Source organism: Prinia subflava, chromosome 3, assembly GCF_021018805.1.
Source record: "Prinia subflava isolate CZ2003 ecotype Zambia chromosome 3, Cam_Psub_1.2, whole genome shotgun sequence".
NCBI lineage: Eukaryota > Metazoa > Chordata > Aves > Passeriformes > Cisticolidae > Prinia > Prinia subflava.
This window is the reverse complement of record NC_086249.1, coordinates 68,525,741-68,547,595: the sequence shown is the minus strand read 5'-3', so window position 1 is coordinate 68,547,595 and position 21,855 is coordinate 68,525,741. Positions and strand designations below refer to the sequence as shown.

At 37.0% G+C, this 21,855-nt stretch overlaps 1 protein-coding gene across 1 annotated transcript in view; it reads right to left on the bottom strand.

Annotated features, from left to right (window-relative positions):
- The window catches only part of PCCA (propionyl-CoA carboxylase subunit alpha), a 275,454-nt gene that overhangs the window by 224,843 nt on the left and 28,756 nt on the right, over positions 1 to 21,855 (bottom strand). Inside the window, exons 5-6 of the mRNA XM_063392367.1 lie at positions 11,447 to 11,560; positions 9,885 to 9,938 (exon numbers count right to left, since the gene is read on the bottom strand). Of these exons, the coding sequence (XP_063248437.1) occupies positions 9,885 to 9,938; positions 11,447 to 11,560 (168 nt within the window). The remainder of the gene's footprint in view (positions 1 to 9,884; positions 9,939 to 11,446; positions 11,561 to 21,855) is intronic.

Genomic DNA, 21,855 nt, shown 5'->3' with positions numbered 1-21,855 from the left:
CCTCATTCTGAGTAAGGCAGAAACTTGTTAACTTGTTTCTGCTAGAATCAGCTGTACTAGCCTGAAGACTTTAAGAGGGGAGTTAGGAGCAGGGGATATATGATTTGTTTAAACAAAGATAATTATAACAGGACAGGTTTACAAAGTGACTAGGTGTCACTCTCATCCCAGCAGATCCAAGGAAGGCATCCCCTCACAGGGACAGGCAGGAACAAGCCACTGGGAGCAGCAACCTCTTGGTCACAGTCAGAAGGGCAGTCGAACCAAAGCTCAGTAACCTGATCTTCAGGAGCTGAACACGAGTGGGCCTTCAGGGAGAAGGAAGCATTTACTAGGTTCTACTTAAAACACATCACCTAACTTTAGGCAATCAACTTTTACACTTGTGTTAATTCAAAACTTCACTGCTGACACCATTTCAACTGCTAAGTATTTTAGCGACTTTCCCCATAACTTTAGAAGGAATTGTTCAGTAGATGCAGTACTTTAAGCTACCAATGTTATTGATCACTTTGAATCAGTCTGAAACAGAAATGAATGAACTATGCTGTGAAAATAGGCAAAGCTTATTTGTAAGCAAACCTTCAAATAGAATCAAAGTGAAAAGGCAGATACATTCGTAAGAATGAGCAGGAAGTATTTTAAAAGAGTTAAAAGAATTTTAAAGAATTCCAGCAAAATTCTTTAAAAGACTTGCAAAATGAACAAATGAACCACTAAGCACAATAAGGTGGCTGCAAGCAACCTATTCTTACTCTTACCTGGGGGTCATGATTCCTGTTGAATTCAGTAAAAGCTTTCATTGACAACTGACAAACCAGGTATGCTACTATCAAGTAGTGCTTATGTTGATATGTTCATAGATTTTTTTTTTTAGCAACTTTCCTATGTGGAAAGGTTGAGGAAGGTGAGACTGTTCAACCTGAAGGCTAAAAGGGAGCTCATCAATGTATATAAATGCCCGAAGGGAGAGTGCCAACAGGACTGAGCCAGGCTCTGCATAGTGATGGCTCTGAGATCCCCACTTCAGCAGAGGAGTTGAACCAGCTATCGATCCCCAGAGATACCTGCCAATCTCCATCATTCTGTGAAATAAAGACTGTATTTGATAGCTAAAGTAGAAACCAGGTCCAACTGAATTATGTATTCTACAACTATAGAATAAAAACATGCAACCACCTGGAAGATATTGTAACAACCTAGAGGATATTAACTGAATGGCTAAGAAGTTAAAGTGTCAGTAAACACGTTAAAGACTGAAAAACCATATCTAATCCTGGCACGCCTGAATAGAGTGTCTTAATTCACTTTCAGTAACCACCTGTATCTGGCATATTAGCATATCTCTCAACATGCAGAGGTAACTGGAGCAGTTCACACCACAGAGAACAATCACCCAGTGAGGTTACATGACAGTCTCCAGCCCAGGAAATAATACTGAAACAAAGGAATCCTATAGTATACTAAAAAAACGAGTAAGTTAAGTCTCTCTGCTGCAGAAACTATTCAAAATATTTGAAAACTTTACAGTACGGGACCAACATTACATACTGTACAGATATTAAACACCTATACAAAAGTTTTAATCAAGACAAACATGACAACAAACAAAACAGATGTATAAAATAAATTCTTATGTTTATAAAGCTAAGTTCTAATAATTCAACATGATGTTAATCCCTAATTTCTAGAAAATATTTCCTGAAATAAGATTACAATCAAAATATGTATCATGAAAAACAGAGACCCCTGCAAAAAAATTTGCCCAGTCCAGGATAATAGGTCATCTTTAGAAGCATGTTATCCAAAAATATTTCAGCTAGCATCCTTTTCCAAGCTAGTGAAGAAGTTACTCAAATTTCAGAATCCACTAAAATTGAAATCAGAAAGAGCCAACTATAGGGTGTGAATTAGGAATGAAGACTCAGCAGGGTGTTGTCATTTTTAAGTCACAAAACCAAAAGACACAATTACATTCTACCACTTATCACAACAACCACACAAGACTGAGGTAAGAAGGGGACCACTGGAAGTCTTCTATTGCAACCTCCCTGCTCAAGAAGGGACCCCTAGAGCACATTAATCAGGACTACTTCCAATCTTTGAATATCTCCAGGGAAGGAGACTCCACTTCTCTCAGCAACCTACACCAGTGCTCAATCACCCTACAGTAAAGATTATTACGTTCATGTAAAATTTCCTGTCCATCAGTTTCTGCCCATTTCCTCTTGTCCTACTTCTACCACCAAGAGCCTGGCTCCATCCTCTTGGCACCCTCCTTTCAGATACTTGCAGACACTGATGAGGTCCCGTCTCCATATCTCTTCCCAAGGCTGAACAGGTCCAGCTCCCAGAGAGATGCTCCAGTCCCTTGATCATCTTTGTTGCGTTCCACTGGACCCACTCCAGGAGTTCCAGTCTCTCTTGTACTGAGAAGCCCAGAACTGGACCCAGCACTCCAGGTGTGATCTCACCAGGGCTGAGGAGAGGAGCAGGATCACCTCCCTCAGCCTGCTGGGAATGCTCTTCCTGATGCACCACAGGATACCACTGACCTTCTTGGCCGCAAGGGCACTGCTGGCACACAGACAGCATGCTGTCCACCAAGACCTCCAGGTCCTCCTTCTCAGAGCTGCTTTCCAGCAGGTCAACCCAAGCTAAACAGGCTTCAAGAATTAAATTTAAAAAACTTCCTCAAAACTTCCCTCAAAAGTAATCACCTCCTAGCCTTGGGATAAAAGATACATTGCATGTTCATATCCCTCCTCATGTAACACACCGCTGTCAATAACAAAAGCCCTTGTGTACAAAAATACAGCATGTTTTAAGTAGACATCTTAGCTCATAAAGTGTGTATTCAGTAGACTGATTTTGGTCCTGTTGCAATTAGTTTTCATCTACAGTAGAGAACAGAATAGTCACATTGTGATAGGGAAAATTATCCTACCACACACATTATTGCTTCAATGTATTTCAACTGTAAGAGTGCACAAAAAACCCCCTCTTTTCTAAGTTGCATTCATCTTTAAAGTCAGAACTAATTTTCTTGATACGCATATTTTATGAAGAATGCATATAAACTCTTAAGTATTCAATATGTAATGAAGATCTACTGAACATAGATCATCAACCACTATAAAACACATCACTTCTTAAAAAGCAGACAGAAAACAGAAGTGATTATTAAGCAAACATTGTTGAATTCTAAGCTGAAGCTTCATCTGCCTGGTCACAAAAGTAAATTAGAATCCACAGAGCAATAGAAGTTCCTGTTTCAAAGACATATCTCTTAATCATTCATGTTAAATCCAACTCCACTATTATTAATGGGTATTTAAAACTTATTTTAGAAACAGAAAAGGACATCACATTTGCAAGGTTACCACACAAGCTTACATCAGTTATACAGAATAGGACAAATTAACAAATCACCATAGATCAGAATGGACAGAATTGACCACAACCAGACAAAGTTGTCTGCACAATTGCAGGTCAATAGTAAAGAGGCAGAAAGCGAAAGGAAACAATATTACCTATGTAAGAAGACAATTATATAGCATTTTGTTTGCATGTCTTCTATTATTACAATGAGGAAAGACACAAGTATACACATTTAATATAATTGCAATTGTGGAAACTGAGCAGTACATTTTCATTATCACAATCAGCAACAGTGAAAAATAGAGAACAGAACAAAGCATTTCTGAAGAAACAGGAAGGATTCCTGTAAGTCTGGAAGTATCCAGTACTATTGCAATGACACTGCACACCAAGAAACAATGAAGTTTTACAAATCAGGAGTCCATACATCCATCCATCTGCAGAACCACACATCCTAATAAGCATGCTAAAGTACTGCTTTTGAAAGGCATCTCATGAGAAACATTAAATGACTTATCATAGCCCATATAGGCAAAAACACCTCTAATATATTCTTTAATCACATGCACAGCATTAAATCATTCCTCCAGAAGCCATGCAAGTCCACAGTTCATCCACTAAGAGTCTCATGATGCCAGGCACTACTATTCAAATCAAGAGGTTTCGTGTTTCTATTTTTCCTAAGGACAGTTGCACATTTTACAGCTTTCAAACTAAACCAGTTGAAGAAAAGACACAGCTTTGAAAAACACAAGTTAAAAAAATTAAAAATAAAAATAAGTGAAAAACAAGGTCAAGACTGCCACATCATAGGAAGTTGCCTAATTACAAAGGAGATCAAAAGAAAAAAACATTAGGATTATGAAGTTTAGGCAAAATAAAAAGAGAGGAGAGTACTTTTATCAAATTACATGAATCTTTGACAAAACACTACCCTCTGCATCTTTAAATACATGCATATGGGTTATATACGTGTATACCCACAAGATCTGTAGATATGCATCCTGAGACTTTTAAGTTTAGGCATACACCCGCACCTGAAAGAAATGCTCTAGCAATATACAGTAGTTCTCTAGATTGCTATTTGAAATTTGCAACAGGGTAGAACTGGCAGCAATTTGTTCTATGGCACAGCAGTCTTAAACAGGACACTGATGACATAACATAAGCCATCAAAGGCTTTCAGCAAAGGTATTTGAAGCTTTCTACAGTAAAGGAGTAATACAGCCTTCCTACTTCCACACTAGTATGGGCTAAGCTGACAGTTCAGATGACTCAATTTCATTTTTCTGGCTCATATGGACTAGTAATGTCTGACAAACGCTGCCCATGATTTAACTCACACACTATTTGTCTCTCCCATGGATTTCACCCAACCCAACACAGCAGATTTAGATTATTTTTCTATGAAAAAAAGTTTGCTCAGAATTATTTACAAGAATACAAGTAACACTCAGAAGCATCCTGCCCCAGAACAAAATAAGTAGCAAACTTATAGACTGACAGGCAGAGCTCTTCTGGACAGCCAAGTGACCTGTTCGTTTAGGCCAGTACATTGCCTAACCTCTATTACCCTGTACAGACAAAAGCTCCACTCTCCAACAGACAAAGCACCCTAAGCTACCACAGGCAGTGGTAGCAAATATTGTGGCTTTGGTAGGCAATGAAACTCTGGCCTGCACGGCATAGAGTACAAAACACACATTAAAAGCTCTGTCTTCCCTGCTCCTTGAAGTATACAATCTCTGCCATAAGCAGCTTCTTGATACCAAGCTTCCACTGCCTTTTCTTGACCACCTTTTCACAATTTGGCAAACACAAATGCTAATCAGTCACAAGAGTTGTCGGGTACAAAGCTAATGCATGTGAGAACAGCATGAGAATCATACCAAATGTTTCTCAAAAATGTAACAGCCACTGAATCACAATAAAGGAACTTCACAATTTGCTTACAAGTAACAAACCCATGCACAACAATGGTAAAGAAACAAGCCTGCCAGTAAGAGTTTACATTTTAAATGGTGAGAATCCCATAATTAGCTGTGCATAGGTCCACAGAGCCACCTGCACAAAGCTCTTCACAGATGAGATGTATGTCCCCTTACAGGAGGTGACACAAGTTGTTCTTTGGTTTACCTTTTCCTTCTCAAACTTAGCAGCCATTTACAAACATGTGATCAACCATTTCCATATACATTGTTTGCCCACTTATTTCAGACAGTACTTTGTTGGGATTTTTAATTCCACCAAGAATGTTAATCTAGGTTCAAAGGTAAACAGAAATAGCACAGGCTGCTTTGTTCTCCCCCAGTCATGTCAAAGAGTAGTTGCTAGAAAGGTACAAAAGATGTATACAACCAGGTTTCACTAGGAACTCCAAAAATATTCATATCTTATTCCAAAACTGAATGCTTTTTTCTTGCCATGTTTATGGCTTCTATCCCAAGGAGTGGATTTTGGCTGGAGGTAGTGGCTGGCTATTTTTGCACCAAGAAACAAGAGCATCAGAATATTGTCAAGGCTGCATTCAGAAAAGAATATTCCAGATAAAGGTTGCAGTTGTAACTTAAACTGCTATTATTTTGAGATAATTTTATGCACATATTAAATCATTTTCTTGGAGGAAATACACACAATACACAACCTTTTATGAAAGCATGAACTCTATCACATACATACAAGACACTAAAATAGTCTGAAGATTTATAATCTTGCAAACTGATATTTTTCATATGAGGCTTGCAAAATAATAATTCAGCTGACTTTTTGTTTGCTTCATTTTTAACATTTATGATCCCAAGGGACTTTCGTGGCAGTCAGTAAAGTGGAAGTTCATTCGTGTTTCTTTAAATTAAAAAGAAAACTGGTCCCATTATGACTAACTGCAATGCAGAGTCACCATGCATCAAGGTTTAAGCTTATAATCATTACTAGGAAGCAGAAAAGGAACATAACCTCAACTGCAGGAGTAAGACTCCTGCTTGCTACTAACATCAGCTGGACAAGCAGCTGTCTCTGACTCTGGAATAATAACTGCAACCCAATCACACATTCACTTTCTTCTCATTCTTTTCTCACCTAGACTTAAAAAAAAAAAAAGGAAACACAGTCACTGGGACCATGGGCCAATCCTCCCGAACTATTCAGCATGTTAAGGAACCTGACTCAGCACCCCCATGCCCCCACCAAAACAAGCTGCTCTGGAGGTTTGCAAGCGAGGAAAGAAAAACAGAAATTTCAGAAAAGTTTATCTTTCAATTACAGGTCAGCCAAAAGGCTCATCTTAGTCTCAGGTCTTTCTCCTTCCCAAATTCCAAAGACCTGCTTTAGGTAAGAGGTGACAGAGCTTCTCAGAAAAGGTCTGCATTAATTTTTAATAAATGGGAAACATTAGGCAAGCTAACCTAAATACAGAGGTCAATAGCAAACTCTTCTAAAGCAGGAAAGGAACAAACTGCTCTTGCAATTCTGCATAGCATCTGGCAAAGGATACTAGCATTTTTTTTTTTAATGCAGCAATAGATTTTAACTTCACCTTAACATTTATGACAATACTAAATATCATGCAATTATTCCTTGAAGAAGGGAAATTACTTGCATGGAAATATATTTGCATGCATAAACTAAAAGTATCAAATAATTTGCTGATTCTAATAAAATACATTCACTTGCATAAACCCATATTTTGTTATTCCACATAGTAATATCAGCACTTTTAAAAATTCATCAAAAGATTCTGTGTTCAAATACCAATCTTTAAGAAGTTAACCTTAATATTTATAAAATCTTTGACAGACTCACTCAGTATAAATGCCATGGATCTCTTTTCTGTCAGCCAACAACAGCAACCAGAACAGATACACAAAGACAGGACTGAATGCACCAATTTGTCTACTGAATCAGGATAAACAACATGCCAGATATTCACTCACTGATAGTTTTTTGGAAATTTTGTTTTGGAAATAAAGGATCATTTATGTGTCTCCCTTGCCCATTTTAAGAGAACAAAATCAAGTTTCTAAAGAAGAAAACAATTAAAGACCAGCAATTTTCAATACTCTAAAAGTATCTACCAAATTTTTCAAAAGTACTGTCTATAGCTGTTTACTACTCCAAGAGTCATTCAGACCATAATGAACAAAACATTTTTGTTTAAATCACACACAGTGGGATTACATGTGAGCTGACTCTCCATGCATTAATTGAAGATGAAGCTTTGCTTTGAGCTCATTACTGCTCTTACAGATAGACTGGCAAGTTCAGGAAGTTCAGTGTCCTTCTCAGTTTCTCAATTGAAGCAGTTTGTTTTAGAAGTACAGATGCATATCAGGAAATGAGCCCAAGTTGCATAAGTTTCATCACTACATTCATTGCAAAAGAAAAAAATAGCATATACACAAAGAATGGGATAGGGAGAAAGAAAACAGAACAAAAGCATCTTCAGCAACTTCATAACAGTTTAACAACATAACAGTTACAGTCTTCAATAAAGGGAAGAAACAGCAGGCAAGTTTTCCTCCTAACTGCATTAATCAGAGTGTCTTGAAAAAAATATAAGCAGCCTTAGAGATAAAAAAAGATCATTTCACCAGTTCTCACTAGGGGATTGATCTTCTAGATCCACTGACATCAAAGGAAGCATAATGATGCCTTAACTGAGACTTTAAATAGTGCATTTTAGAAAGCAAAATCACATTACCTTTTTTATTATATTTTTAGAACACACTGGTTTTCTGAAACATAATTAAAGCTATTTTGAGACTGCAGCACCAACCAACAGTTCAAACGTTTTGTTTTTGTAATCTTTTTAGTCACCACATTATTTCAGGAAATTGTCAAACTTTTCTAGGAACTGAGTGAAAAGATAAGAAATAGGAGGGTAGAGAGGATCTACAGGAATGTTTGTACTTCCTCCATTTCTGCTTAATCCTGCCAAAAAAATTGCCAAAACTACACCACTACAGAATGTGTCCAGTTCAGAGTAATAACTACCAAATTTCCATATTCAGCAGCAAAATAAAGCAAAATAGCATAAGTGAATGCTTCCATTTCATTAAATTTTTTTGTTACTAAAGAAACAGGAACTGCCAACTAAAGCCAGTTATCCTGTCGGTCTAATCCATTGAGAACAGAGTTTGTTATAAATTAAGCCAGGAATCTTCTCTGTAAAAAGAACCTCCGGTCCACAGAGCAGAACAGTGATAAAAGAACTGCTAAACTGCATGAAAATAACATGTAAGAGATTACCCCAGATTGGGTAAATCCCGGCAAACACCAAGTGTTTAGAATTCCTTTCAACTTTAACATCACCGGCACCCAGCAGGGTGTACTCAGCATCCCACAGAACATGCAGTTGTTTTTGTCTAGGGACTTAAAAAAAAAAATCACAGCAACTTGGAAATATGAAATTTTTAGATTTCATTCTCAAATAGTCTCCTTAATGACCAAATAATCAACTAAATAGCAAGGGTCTGTATTGCAACTAGAACTCAAGCCTAAAGGAACATAGTCAAGGAAGGCACGTGGAAGAGCTTTTCTACAAATGCTAAGGACAAAAATCAGATCTTCATTCTAAAAATCAGATTCTTCATCTAAGTTTTTTATCCTGAATCAAAAAGGTGCAAATTTTACTCAAAAGCAGAAACAAATTTATCTTGCTGCCTGTAAAACAAGCTATTTCTTCAGCTACATGGTTCATTTACTCCATAACAAAGTTGGTAGCTGCAATGGCTTTTTACTTTGAACTTCAATGTAGTATGTGCTTGTCCTTATTCTGAGCAAAACCAGTAGACAATAACACACAATCTGCAGTGTCTACACATACAGCATCCACCCAGGACTTTGCTCAAACATTGTGAATGTTGCTCACATTTTCAAGCAGCTGCATGAAAACTCTTCGAAAAAAATAAAATCAGACCATATCAGTTTGTGATATACAAAAACTTCACTGAAGTAAAGAGGTTTTGAACAATAATTTTATAAATTTCAACAAAGTGAAAACAGCACCCTCTTGACTCTTTGGTCCTTTCAGCAAATGCAGCTCCATGATACCACCAGCAGAGAAGCCAATTATTAAAGCGCTTTCCATTCCCATCCCAAAGTGCAGTTCAGCACCTTCTCAGGGCTGCTGATACAGCTGTTCACCAGCTGTGCTACGAATCACCAAAATGATCACTTAAAACCAGATACTTTTAACCTAGATCATTTCAGTGACCCAATTCTGCAGAGCAGCCCCATAAACAGTCCAGGCATTAGTGAAAATCCTGAGAGGCTTTTACATCCTGGTTAAAGTTCTTACAAACTTCTCCCAAAAGAAATTTCAGGCTGCAAATACATTCTCAAAATGCAAGAAATCCAAGTGTACAGAAAGCATACTGAAATCCCCTACATTAAGGTATCTTTTAGATTTGCCTTGAGTTGGTAGCTTGCTTCCTCAGATACCTTGAAATGAGTATGTGCCACCTAGTGCATCAGTCACAGCCAAGCAAATAAAAGTAACTTACCAAACGTCTAGCAAATTCTTTATTTTCTGAAAGAAATCCGTATCCTGGGTGTACCTTGGAAGACAAAAGAAAAAATTCAAGCTGATCTAGTTCTGAAACCAGACACGAAAACTGCTAGCACATTTTCAGATACTGGGGATAGTGAAGTAGACCACTAAGCATTTAAATATGTTGAATACCTTAAACCCTCTTAATACACTGATTTTTCTGTCCAAAGTCAAGTTGTTGAGCTACCATTTCTGAAACACTTTCCTTTTTTAACTAGGGAGAACAGGGTCGCTTGCAGAGCAAATGGAGCTATTTGTAGAGCAAATGGACATTCCCTCTGGTGATTTGCCTTTTGCTCTTTTTAGCTCCATTGCAGATTTCCCCAAATATGCTCATCCACACTCTCCTCAATAACCACTATAAAGTACTCTGCATCCCAAAATACTACCAGCACTAACCATAACAATGGTGCACAGGTTCACAGTCATAAGCCCCCTACTTCTAGTGACCCTGCCTAGAGAGCACAATATACTCTCTTCATTAGTCTAAGTCAAGCATCCTGTGTGCCTCATTTGCTACTCACACCCCAATATACATTCAGCCTGATTACTTCAGAGGAGCATGAGAAAGTTTTCATTTTACTTCTTGCAAGCCACATAAGATTCTTGATCTAATCTACTCTGACAGACAAAGCATAAGCCATTTTATTCACCTCTTTTAAAGAGCCAATGACTGGGTTTCATATTCAGAAATTCAGAGAAGAAAATACTATTTTTCTTCATTAAAAAGCTTCTGGGCCCTAACGGCATTGTACCAAAACATCATGTTTGAAAGAGATCACACTGCTGTATCCAACTGTTCAAGGGTAATTAGTGCTGCTGATATATACACATCAAATTTTATTTTAATAAGTGCTCTGTGTACAATAGCTCTGAAAAATATATTTATTTCAGTAACAGAACAAAGAACATTAGGAATGTGAACATGACTACATATTAGTTTTTCCTACTGATTCCTGTTAAGCTTTGAATCTCTGGCCAGCTTGGAGAGAAAATAGGCAGACGTGCCCACATTTACACAAATAAGCTAACGTGCATTTTGTCAACATTCTGAAACAAAAACAATTATGGGATGCACCATGTACCTTCGTACAAGTAACATTTATACAGTATAGAAATTGATTCAAATGACGTTTAAGCAAAAGCCTTTCTGGACACACTTTGTAAAGCATTCAAAAAAGCCATTATGGCATATAAAGGGTTAGCACTCAAAACTAATTGGGATTTTTTTTTTCCCCCAGCAAATTTGGAAATGAACTGAAGCTGCTCCCTGGTGTGAAAGCTGAATCCAGCAGCCACCTGCAGGATCAGCGACCAGTGCTGCCAGATGCTACAAAGCCTTTGATTTCCAGTAGCGATTTCAGACACATTTAACTCATGTGACATGAACTAACTGGAATAGCATATTCAATCACTTCCCCCACACACACCTTAAAAAAAAAAACCACACAAACTCTGGCTTTTCTGCTTTCTATATACGTAACAGCTGCAGCAGATAGACACATTCAGACTCACAGCTTGGGCCCTGGTTTTCCTAATGACTTCCATGATGGCATCCATGTTGAGGTAGCTTTTGCTGGTGGGAGCTGGGCCAACACAGACAGCTTCATCCGCCATTTTCACGTGAACCTGAAGAGGCAATATTCTGCATTAACAGATGCTCCCAGCAAAAATAATTAACATCACCCAGTTACATGCACACAAATCTGATTGTGTCAAAGATCATTTACATACCATAACCACTCTAAAACTCACACTGAAATTATCAACACTGGCATATAAGTACTTGCACAATAAATCTGATTTCATTTAACTCTGAGCTTAAGTCACTGTCAAAATGTTTTATTGTTCTAATACATTATTTTGAATTTGATTAAATAAAATCAAAACAAATATAATTTCAGCTTCCTATACTGATCATCTATATGTAAATTCAGACTAAAAACTACTTTGTTACTTGTAACCAGGGCAGTCTAATATCTTAATACTTAATAACAAACATTCATGACCAGTTCTAAGCACGCTCCCCAGGAAGTTGGGGATAATTAGAGTGAATTGAATGAAGGGATGCAATGAGTGTCCCTGCACAGCATCAGGTCAGCACCATGCACAAATTAAAGCCTATGACTAAAGAGTTCAATATCACTACACGTGAACCAGAAAATCTTGAGAATTATTTAAGCAGGCTCATGTTTAACTTCTAATCCATTGTATCCTCATTTATATGCATTTGCCAAATATATTTTAGTCAAACAAAAAAGGGACAAATATCTCCAGCATTTTACCAAGAATACTAAAATAGCTAGGTTTGAAGTTAGAAGTCTTCTTACATCTCACATGAATGCTTACCTTTAAGTTTAAAAAGTTTAATTAGATTGGTCTTTAACATATTTTCAGAGTTCAGAATACTTGTCTTTGAAGTAAAATACACATATAACTGTGAAACCAAAGAACTAGTTTTTCCTCATTCTGCTTTTGGTAAGCTCACTTTCAGTACATATTTAAGAAAGTATGCCATTGTGTAAGATTGTTAGTAGTTAGTAAAAATTGTTTAGAATGACAATTTGACATTTCCAGTGCTTACTAATTTATAAAACTATTTGATATCATCAGCAGTTGAAACTAAGAATATATTATCTAAAAATAGAGTTCTTTTAGAAAAATTAGTATTAACATTTGAGAAATATAAGACCCTGAGATGAGTTCAGTTGGTCAGAGCAAGACGCAAATAACACCAAGTTTGTGGTCTTAATCCCTGTATGGGTGATTCATTTAAGAGCTGGACTCTGTAATGTTTGTAGGTCCCTTCAACTCACAGTATTCCATGATTCTGCATAATGTTTTTCATTTATTAACAGGAAATTTTGTTCTTTGTGAAAAGGAATTTTATCTGCAAGTAGTATGAAGGCTGTCAAAAGTGCATGAAAGTAATTAGAAGTTACATAGTCTGGATACACTATTGGCTCATTCAGAAGAAACAAGGCCAGCAAAAAAAAAAAACCACTGACAGGCAGCAGACAGTATTTTGAACAATACAATGAGAAATAAGTAGCAAGTAAATATAACAAACATATGACAAGGCAGAGAGTCACTTATTAAGCATTTTAATTTTTTTCTTCAGTTTTATTGACCTTTTCTGAACTTGGTAAAAGTTAATCCTACCAACAAGAAGCATATTTACTTGCCACCTAATTCCAGGTTTCTTTCTGGAGGCATCTCTTAAATAGCTTCTGAATTTGCTGTATTCCCAAGTATATGAGAGTGCACATAACCTCCTGGAATCATCACACATTTCACATTTCAACTATTGCTTCTACAAAGTCACAACTGTTTTGTTTTATCACCACAGCACTGGTCTCACAATATAAACAGAGCAAAACAAAACAAAACAAATCTTAGAGCACTAGCACAGACTATCATGCAGCAGGTTTTAGCGCTTTCTAGACCTTGGCAACTAAGTAATTTATTTTGATCAAATGCTATCAAGATTAGCCTGTGTCATCCTTCCTGCAGCACTAAGTTGAAGAAACAGGATGTGCTCCTTTATGTTCAAGATCAGTTTATATGCTTAAAGTTTTCTGAATCCTAATGTGGTTTACATTTTTAAACGAAGTCATTCAAGCTTAAGCTTAATTAAGAATGTATGTTTTAGAAAACCAAAAGCCTCCTTATAAAAAAGGACTAAATATCCTTAGTTACTTCTATGTATCAAGATGAAAACCCCCCATACACCCACATCTTGCACTAAGACACCAGTACAGTACCCACTACAGTACTAAAAGCAGCCATAGAAGATATTGCAAACCAATTAATTTTATACACATAAACCATCTTATGCACTTTTCCCCAATATTCCCCCACTCCTTTCTGAAATGCTTCACTGCTATTGAACTCTTTAGAGTTTCAACTCTGTGTCCCACATTACCCAATAAACTGGTAAATCCATTTCTCCTTGTTCACCTTACTGCAACTGTTGCTGCATTCTCTAGTTCAGTGCCAGTTCAGCCTTGAATGCACCAGGCAAATCTCTAAAAAAAAAAAAAAATTGTCTCCATTCCACTTCAACTACTTCAAAATCTCCAGATTTTCAGGATCCTGTGACAGCTGTTCCATCTATGAGAAGGGGGCTTCTCATATCTACTTTTAGTATGAGTTCATATCTACTTTTATTGTGAGTAAACCAGCACATATATAAACTGAAAATCTGCTACTTAGTAATTCATAATGACAATTCCCCATAGCATTTAGATTTCTTTGACAATGCACTGTAGTACATGTAACACAAATACATCATAGATTTTTTTAGTATAGTACAAATGTAATTAGTAGCAAACACTATAACAAAAGCCATCATTTGATTCCACATGACAACTGAAACTTTCAGCTTATTAGCAAGTGCTGCCTACTTTCAACAGTAATTCACTAAACCTTTACCTCTGCAGAAGGTAATTTATAATGCAATATTTCTAGACAGTTCCAAAGAATTCAGCAACTTCTCTTTCTCAAACACCACAAATTTCAAATATATTGATTTTCAAATTCAAGGATTGATTAATTATTTGACTTGAATCACACAATCCTAGGTATTCAAAACCTGTGCCTAGCAGCTAAAACCTCAGAGGTGTAATATCTCCCTTTTCTGTTTTAGTTCACCAAAAAACCCAATGTCAACAAAAACAAAGAACCAAGTCCCAGGAGGTTCTTGAAAAAAAGCAATTCCTTCATAAATATCTGAATTGACCCTGCAATCTCAAGCATGAATGGATAACAACAAAGGCTGGAAAACAGTTGAAACTAAGTGCTTAATGTTTTATACTGCAGGTTTTAATCATATTGAGCTACCTGGGCCTCAAGAGAGGTCTCAAGCAGCTATCAAGGGCTTATGTTAGAGAATACAGACTACTAGAAACCATGGAAAGATACCTTGTGTGTAAGAGCGGTTTAATTTCTGTAGAAGTCTTATACTTTAACTAGTCTATTTCAAAAAGGCTAATTATATTTCAAAAACAACAAAAGCAACACCTACTGAATCTTCATTTTATAGAACCCCAACCTAATTCAAAAACTAGAAACTAAATACAGTCATCTTTGGAAATCCAAACCAATCACAAACAGCCAACCAGTTCATCACAGACCCTGTATGTATGAAAAATAAGCTACTAATAATAAAACTCTGGATTTAACAAGGAGTCCTAGCAGAACAACATTAGAATGAACACTATTAAACAGTTGTAACTATTTTTGGATTAAGATCCAAAGTCAACTGGAAATAATTCAAAGTACAGCAATTATTTCATTACACAAGTCTTCCTGACAACAAGCACACAGGAACTAGCTGAAGTCCATCAAGCTTATTCATTCAGAAGCAAACTGCACAGAAGTGGCCACTGGTTACAAAACTAGTTTAGGCCCAGGAGCCACTTTCACTGCAAGGCACCCAAATCAGCACATCCTGCCAGATCTTTACACAGGAACAGCTTCATGTTTCTTCACCACCTTTCCAGCAAATAGGCAAGTACAGCAAGGAGTCCCTTGGAGGTGACGTGTCATTTTCGGCCTTGACTGGTTTCAAGCCCCACTCCAAGGTGCAGCAGCTCACAGGGTGCAGAGTGCAGTAAGAGGTGATAACAGTAGCAGCAATTGGGTTTGGAAATCCTTCTACACTATGTTTCAATATTCCAGGTGGATATATAAACCAGGTTTGGTGCCAGGCTTGGCATGATACTCCAGAAGACAAATATGTCCATAACCCAAAGTTTTGGATAAATAGTCAATATCTGCCTTGCAGATAACCCAATTTAGAAGGACTGCACTGAATCAGAACTAGTAGATACCCAAACTACCTAAATTACGTTAGCTCTCCTTTGTCCTGGAGAGTGACACATTTGACAGTAACGTGCTCTCTTGCACAGCCATACTATGAATTTACTGAATTATCCTCATAATTAAACCTGTATCACAAATAATCATTTCAAGAAATCAAAATTAATAACTTGCTTCCTAAAACATACATAAGTCTCTTAGAGACATATACACAGGTCTCCTACATAAAATATACATAGGTCTCCCCACAGGTCTCCTGTTCTGTTTAACACAGCAGTATCAAGGTAATCTTCTCTAGGGCCACTCTGCTGCTGCAGATCACTAGTTGAAATCTACATTATAAACAAATTACATTTAAATATGCACGTCTCTCAACATTTAAACACAGAGAAGTTCTCAGTATGAATACAGAATGTATTTAAAATTATTTTAAGGCAAAGAAGTAAACCACTTATTTTCACTGCATATACAGTCTATAAAGCAATCAAAGACACCAAGAAATTTTACTGATCCCTAGCATTATAATTATTCAGCAGCTCAAGTTTGTTACCTTCTTATAGATCTAGTTCATGACAAAAAGTGTTTCTCTCCCCAGTTTGTTTCACAATCAATCATTCTCATTTACTAACTCCAAAAAGTAAAGGCTGACTTTGTCAACAAGGAAAAATATACATGCATTTCCTAATAGAGTGTTTAGTATCATCTGCACAGTTTCTACAGATGATTTTATATACTTCAGCAGTTTCTGAGGTTTATGTGACAGATGTAATTTACTTCAGTGTAAATGTCTAATTAACACATACACACACACACTCCCCTTTTCCTCCATCTCAGAGGAGGTAAGTGTCTGGGATTCCCCAGTGTCCCTGTTTTTCAGAGTAGGTCAGCCTACACATCCCCAGGTCTCAACACAAGTTGATATTCATGCAGCAGAGACAGTTATACTGAGTTGCAGGCTGCATTTTCCCCCTAATTCTTCTGAGCTGTTTCAGAATTCATATTATAGGGAAACTGTTTTAGCTGCATATACAGTGCTAACCAAACCTAAGAAGCAATTAAAACAACCTCAGTGAAGAGAACACTTCTGTTTGGTACATTAGATAAGATTGAGCATTGTTTAGACAAAGAAATCTAATCAAACAACTCATTCTCCTTTTATAGCTCAAATCAATATTACACATTGGAACAACATCCGTTGGTGTAAGTGGATTCACTTAATTGGCCCAAACTGCATAATACTGCTCAGCAAGACAAATCACAATTAGCTCAACCCATAAAATAGGGCTAATGAGTAAATCCTTTGTAAGGTAGCTAAAAAAACCCAACCACCTTAAACCTTGCCAGCACCATTGCCAAAAGAGAAACAAAACAGAACAAAAAGCCTGTGGCATTGAACAGTCTTGAGTTAAAAAAAAGAAAAATCAAACAGATGCGAAAAAAAGATTCAAATTTACTGCTTTGCCAAAAACACATCTTTCATCTGACCTAAGTGTCTTTGGCAGCTTGACATTAAAACACACACACCAGTAATACAAGTATGAGCACACAGTATGCAGTATTCATACAGCCTTTAAAGTGCTATCTGCAAAGAAATACTGCCACACCATTACAGCACTTAACCCTAAAACAAAATAATGGAAACATGTCTAAATCATACTAAAAACAAAACTGTGAAGGACATAAATATCCTATATTTCCTATATTTAATTTTACTTAGCATTACAGAAACCTAAATAAAAGTTAATGCAAATAAACAGGTCAAGCTGCAGAGTCAATATAAATAGATTTCTCTGCAAGCCTGTTTTAAACTAATTTGATAGTCCACAAACAGTTATACAAGGACTCTGTAAAACAATTCTTCAGTGGCCTTCAAACATGTTTTGGTGAAGGGCACTTACTTACATTCCTCTCCAAGTCTACAGTGACCCTCAAAACAGCCCATTCATTAGCATCTGCAGGATTAGATCCCTCATTCATGGACACTAGCTGAGAAAGATAAATTTTAAAAAATAATATCCTTTCCTTTACTTCCCAGTCTTGCCCTTCAAGTTTGCCAACTGATCAAGAAATGAAGACAGTAAATAACCTCAGCAACCAAGGGCCTCAAAAATCCGGAATTTTCTACTAAAATTAAAAGGAATGGATCCAGGTTGAACTGAGCATTCACTAAAAGACACGCAACATGAATCAGGCAAGGAAGACTGCATTTTTAACCAATACTAAGAGAAAGCACATTTCAACACATATCAAGATTTTTATCTTTTTGCATTCTCACTTATACACATGAATTTTTTAGACTTAAAAAAAGAAGTAAATCTACATTCTCTCTTCCATGGATGAAGCTCTGGAACACTGCTGCTAAAAAAGACACACAAATTTACTTGCATCTTGAAGAGAAAAGGACTGAACAATTCACAGAGGTAGAGCAATCAGAAGGGGAAAACCAGAATGTCCCAATCTTTAACTCCAAGCCATTCCATCAGTAGCAGAACACATTAACAATCTCGAGGGAAAAGCATTCCTCTTGTCTCCTTCCACTGGTGTTTCCCTTGGTGGAAGAGCTACCAAGTTCCTTTGCTCAAATGAATATTGAAGGCAACACAGCTACTCAACACAGTCTTTGCTGATGTCTGGGGTGCTGTGAAGAAAGTCTGCAAGCTTGCAACTGCACTCATATGCCTGCATATTTTTACTTTGGAATACATTATCTAGAGCAAGTCTCCAGGACAAATAGGAGATTTTTTTGTTCAGAGCACACGCTAACAATTTGGGAAGACACTTAATAAATGTATTATCCAAATAAAGAGTCTCCATCTGTTGCAGAAATTGAGCAATTCATCATATTTATTTCGAGCAGTCCACTATGCTCTGCGAGGATGCTCGGTTTCATCTCTGCAGTGTAATGCGATTCCGCACTTAAGGTGTTTTAGAAAAAGAATTAAGGTTTTTTGTGATGTTAACAAAATAGTGATGCCCTACAGTGTTTTTAGCAGCCTCCCTGCATTTCAAACACATCTGCACCCACATGTCAGCCTTTCCCTAATGGAATCTCAGCTTCTAAGCACATTAGCAAAGCAATAGGACAGATCTTTCTCATGCTGTTCCTTTTTCCTGCCTCTCCCAAAAACAAGCTCACCAAGGAATGCATTTGATGCATGCTTCTTTGTTTTGCTTTCTAAAGAGTTTAAGACATGTAGGAGATGGAAAAACTGGTAGTTAAACAGATCTGGGAAACAGTATCACATGGTAGGAAGGGCAGTCAACTACAGAACTTCATATAGTAGATATTTAGATATCTTAATTAAGCTAGCTATTCCAGAAGATACTTGGGATTCAGAAGAAGTAGGTTAAACTCGGCCCCAGTACAAAGCAACACAATATGCACTGGTAACATGCTCCTATCCAGCATTTTCAGCTCTAGTTTGGATTGAGTTCCCCTTTCAGACAGGTGAACACAGTACACAGCCATTCAGATGTCTACAGATGGATGGAGTGCAGAAGTTTCTCCAGCATCCTAAGATCAGAGATTCCTAAAACCAATTCTAGTGTTCACAGAACAGATCACAACAACAGCAAAGTGAATTCACAGCTACTTGGCACTTTAACTACACAGCAGTACTTCACAGAAATGTGAAAAGGGAAATGTGGACATCAACTAAATGCAGCATATTCTGGGTCAGTAGGTGCAAGATTGACTTTTTTTTTTTATCACAAATGCAAGATGCAGAGCTACAGTGAGTAATGCTCTTCCCAGTGTGGACTAACTTCAGGCTAAAAATGAACCATATATTGAGATTACATAAAATTCCACAATAAGCCTCACTTTAGGCATATACAAAATGCCACTCAAAGGATGATCCCACCCCTAAACTCTCCTCCACACTCAGCTCCAGCAATTACAATGCTGCTGAGACAGATCAATGAACTGAACAGACACAGTGGAAAAGTAATCTAAGGGGAGGGGAAATTAACCTTCTGTCAGATCAGCAAGTTGAACCATCTCCCAGCCACATGACCATCAGATCCCATACAGTGAATGAATAAGAGGGGGCAGGAGAGCCCAAGCACTCCTTTCACAAGTAGTTTAGACTTATATTAATCTAGACATAATATGAAGCAAGTTCTACAGTGTCAAATAATCCAAAAAAAATAACAAAAAACAGTTTGTGAGTGAAAGGAGAATATCTTAAGGATGACAAAATTTCAGAGCAGGTTTCCTAAAACATAGCTTTTCCTCACATCTATGCAATACATATATGCGGAACGGAAAATGTATATGCACATGTAAGTATGTATATATGTACATACACACACCCCTTAACCATTTCTAGGTACCCAGTAAGAGGGGTTTTTCCACTAAGGCTAAATACTAAAGCAGTATATATAATTAACAAAAATTGCATCATAAAATCTCAACATTACCATCATAGCCAGCATAACCTTATGCTTTTACAAGGAATTAAATACTTTAAAATGCCTCACAAAATATTTGTACTTATTACATGCCATTTACAAAAGTAGAGCATGTTTCCTTCAAAATCCCACTAATGTGAATGTTTAGATTTCTTTAAAATGATTCTTTGCTTAGTTCTTAAATAAAATTGTTAATTTTGCAAGAAAATTGCTTCTCTGCCAGTTTATAGTAACTATTCGTTATAGCACAACTTCGAAGACAGTCCTCTACATACAAGTCATCCTAAGTTTTCTACCCTCAGAAGTCTTCTTTTGAAAGACAAGACAGCTTTGAGATTTTAAGAAGCAGATGTCAAGATGAAGTCTATAAAAACAGCGCAACAGAGAAAAAGCAGCAAGCACTCCTGAAAATGACTGCACAGACAAGCAGCCAGCCCAAGAAGACTGGAAGGATCGTGCACACTCTAACAAACAGGAATAGATAAGGAAACCGGCACTGTCCAAATACAGTTTTCACGCAGTTCCTACCAACACTGGATAATTCATTCATTGTTGCAGATGCCAGACTTTATGTGGTCCCAGACTTTTCCAGATCATCTGACAGAAGTATTTTCAACAATTTTTCCCCCTCAGTGTTCTGCCATAGCTACAACTCAAATTGTAAAAATTTTGTTTTCGTGTGACTCTAGAAAAATCCTTTATTCTCTTTGGGTTTTTTAATTTATTGAGTGTTTTCCCTAACAACATTTCCACCTCCTAGCATATTTCCTATGATACACACTTTTCCAACTTAAGTTAACTCAAGGATAGTAAGCAGAACCTTCACCTCAATTGCATCCCATTAATCTTAGTACTATTCCAGCACATCAAGCAGATTAGTCTAAAAACAGTGCATGCATTGAAGAAACATGTCGATATATAAAAGAGCATTCTTTTCAGGACACTACAAAGTTTTACCCACCCAAGCACTGATCTTGTTCCAATGAACAGAATGATAGTAAAGTACTCCCCTACCACCTAGTCCCCACTCTTCTAGGACAAGCTATCACTTCTGGGACTCTCTGTCTTGAGGCAAGAATTTCAGAAGTGCTAAGACAAATGCTCCAGATCTTCACCTTAGAAGATTAAGTAAAAACTATACAAAATGTACCACTATCAGAATAGCCTGATTACAGTATCATAAATACACGTGGCCTATACATACAAATTCTATTAATACATATTTAGATCTTCAATACAGCACATTTGGTCAATGTTAAATATATTTCATATGGTAAAATTACATATGAGAGATAACTACATGCTATACAGACAACACCTACACAACACCAAAGGAAAGAAAACCTATTTCTGCAAGGTGACAACTGTTTCTATTTAAGAGGCACAAAGTTTTGCATTCCTTACAACATATAGATAATATTCACAGGTTTAATAAATTAACCCAACCTTATGCATAGTTTTATAAGCCATTAGCGTAAACATCTATATAAAATTCCTATTTCAAAAAAGCCTGGAATTCTAAAAATCTTTCCAGGCTGCATGGAATCTACATAGCACAGCAACACACACTCTTACAGAATGGTTCCTTCTAAATCCTCTTTCCTGTTAGCATTTAGGTTTGGGTTTTTTTCCCCCACCAACCTGCTAAATAAAGTCGTATTTCCTGCTGACAGCAAATGATTGGTTTA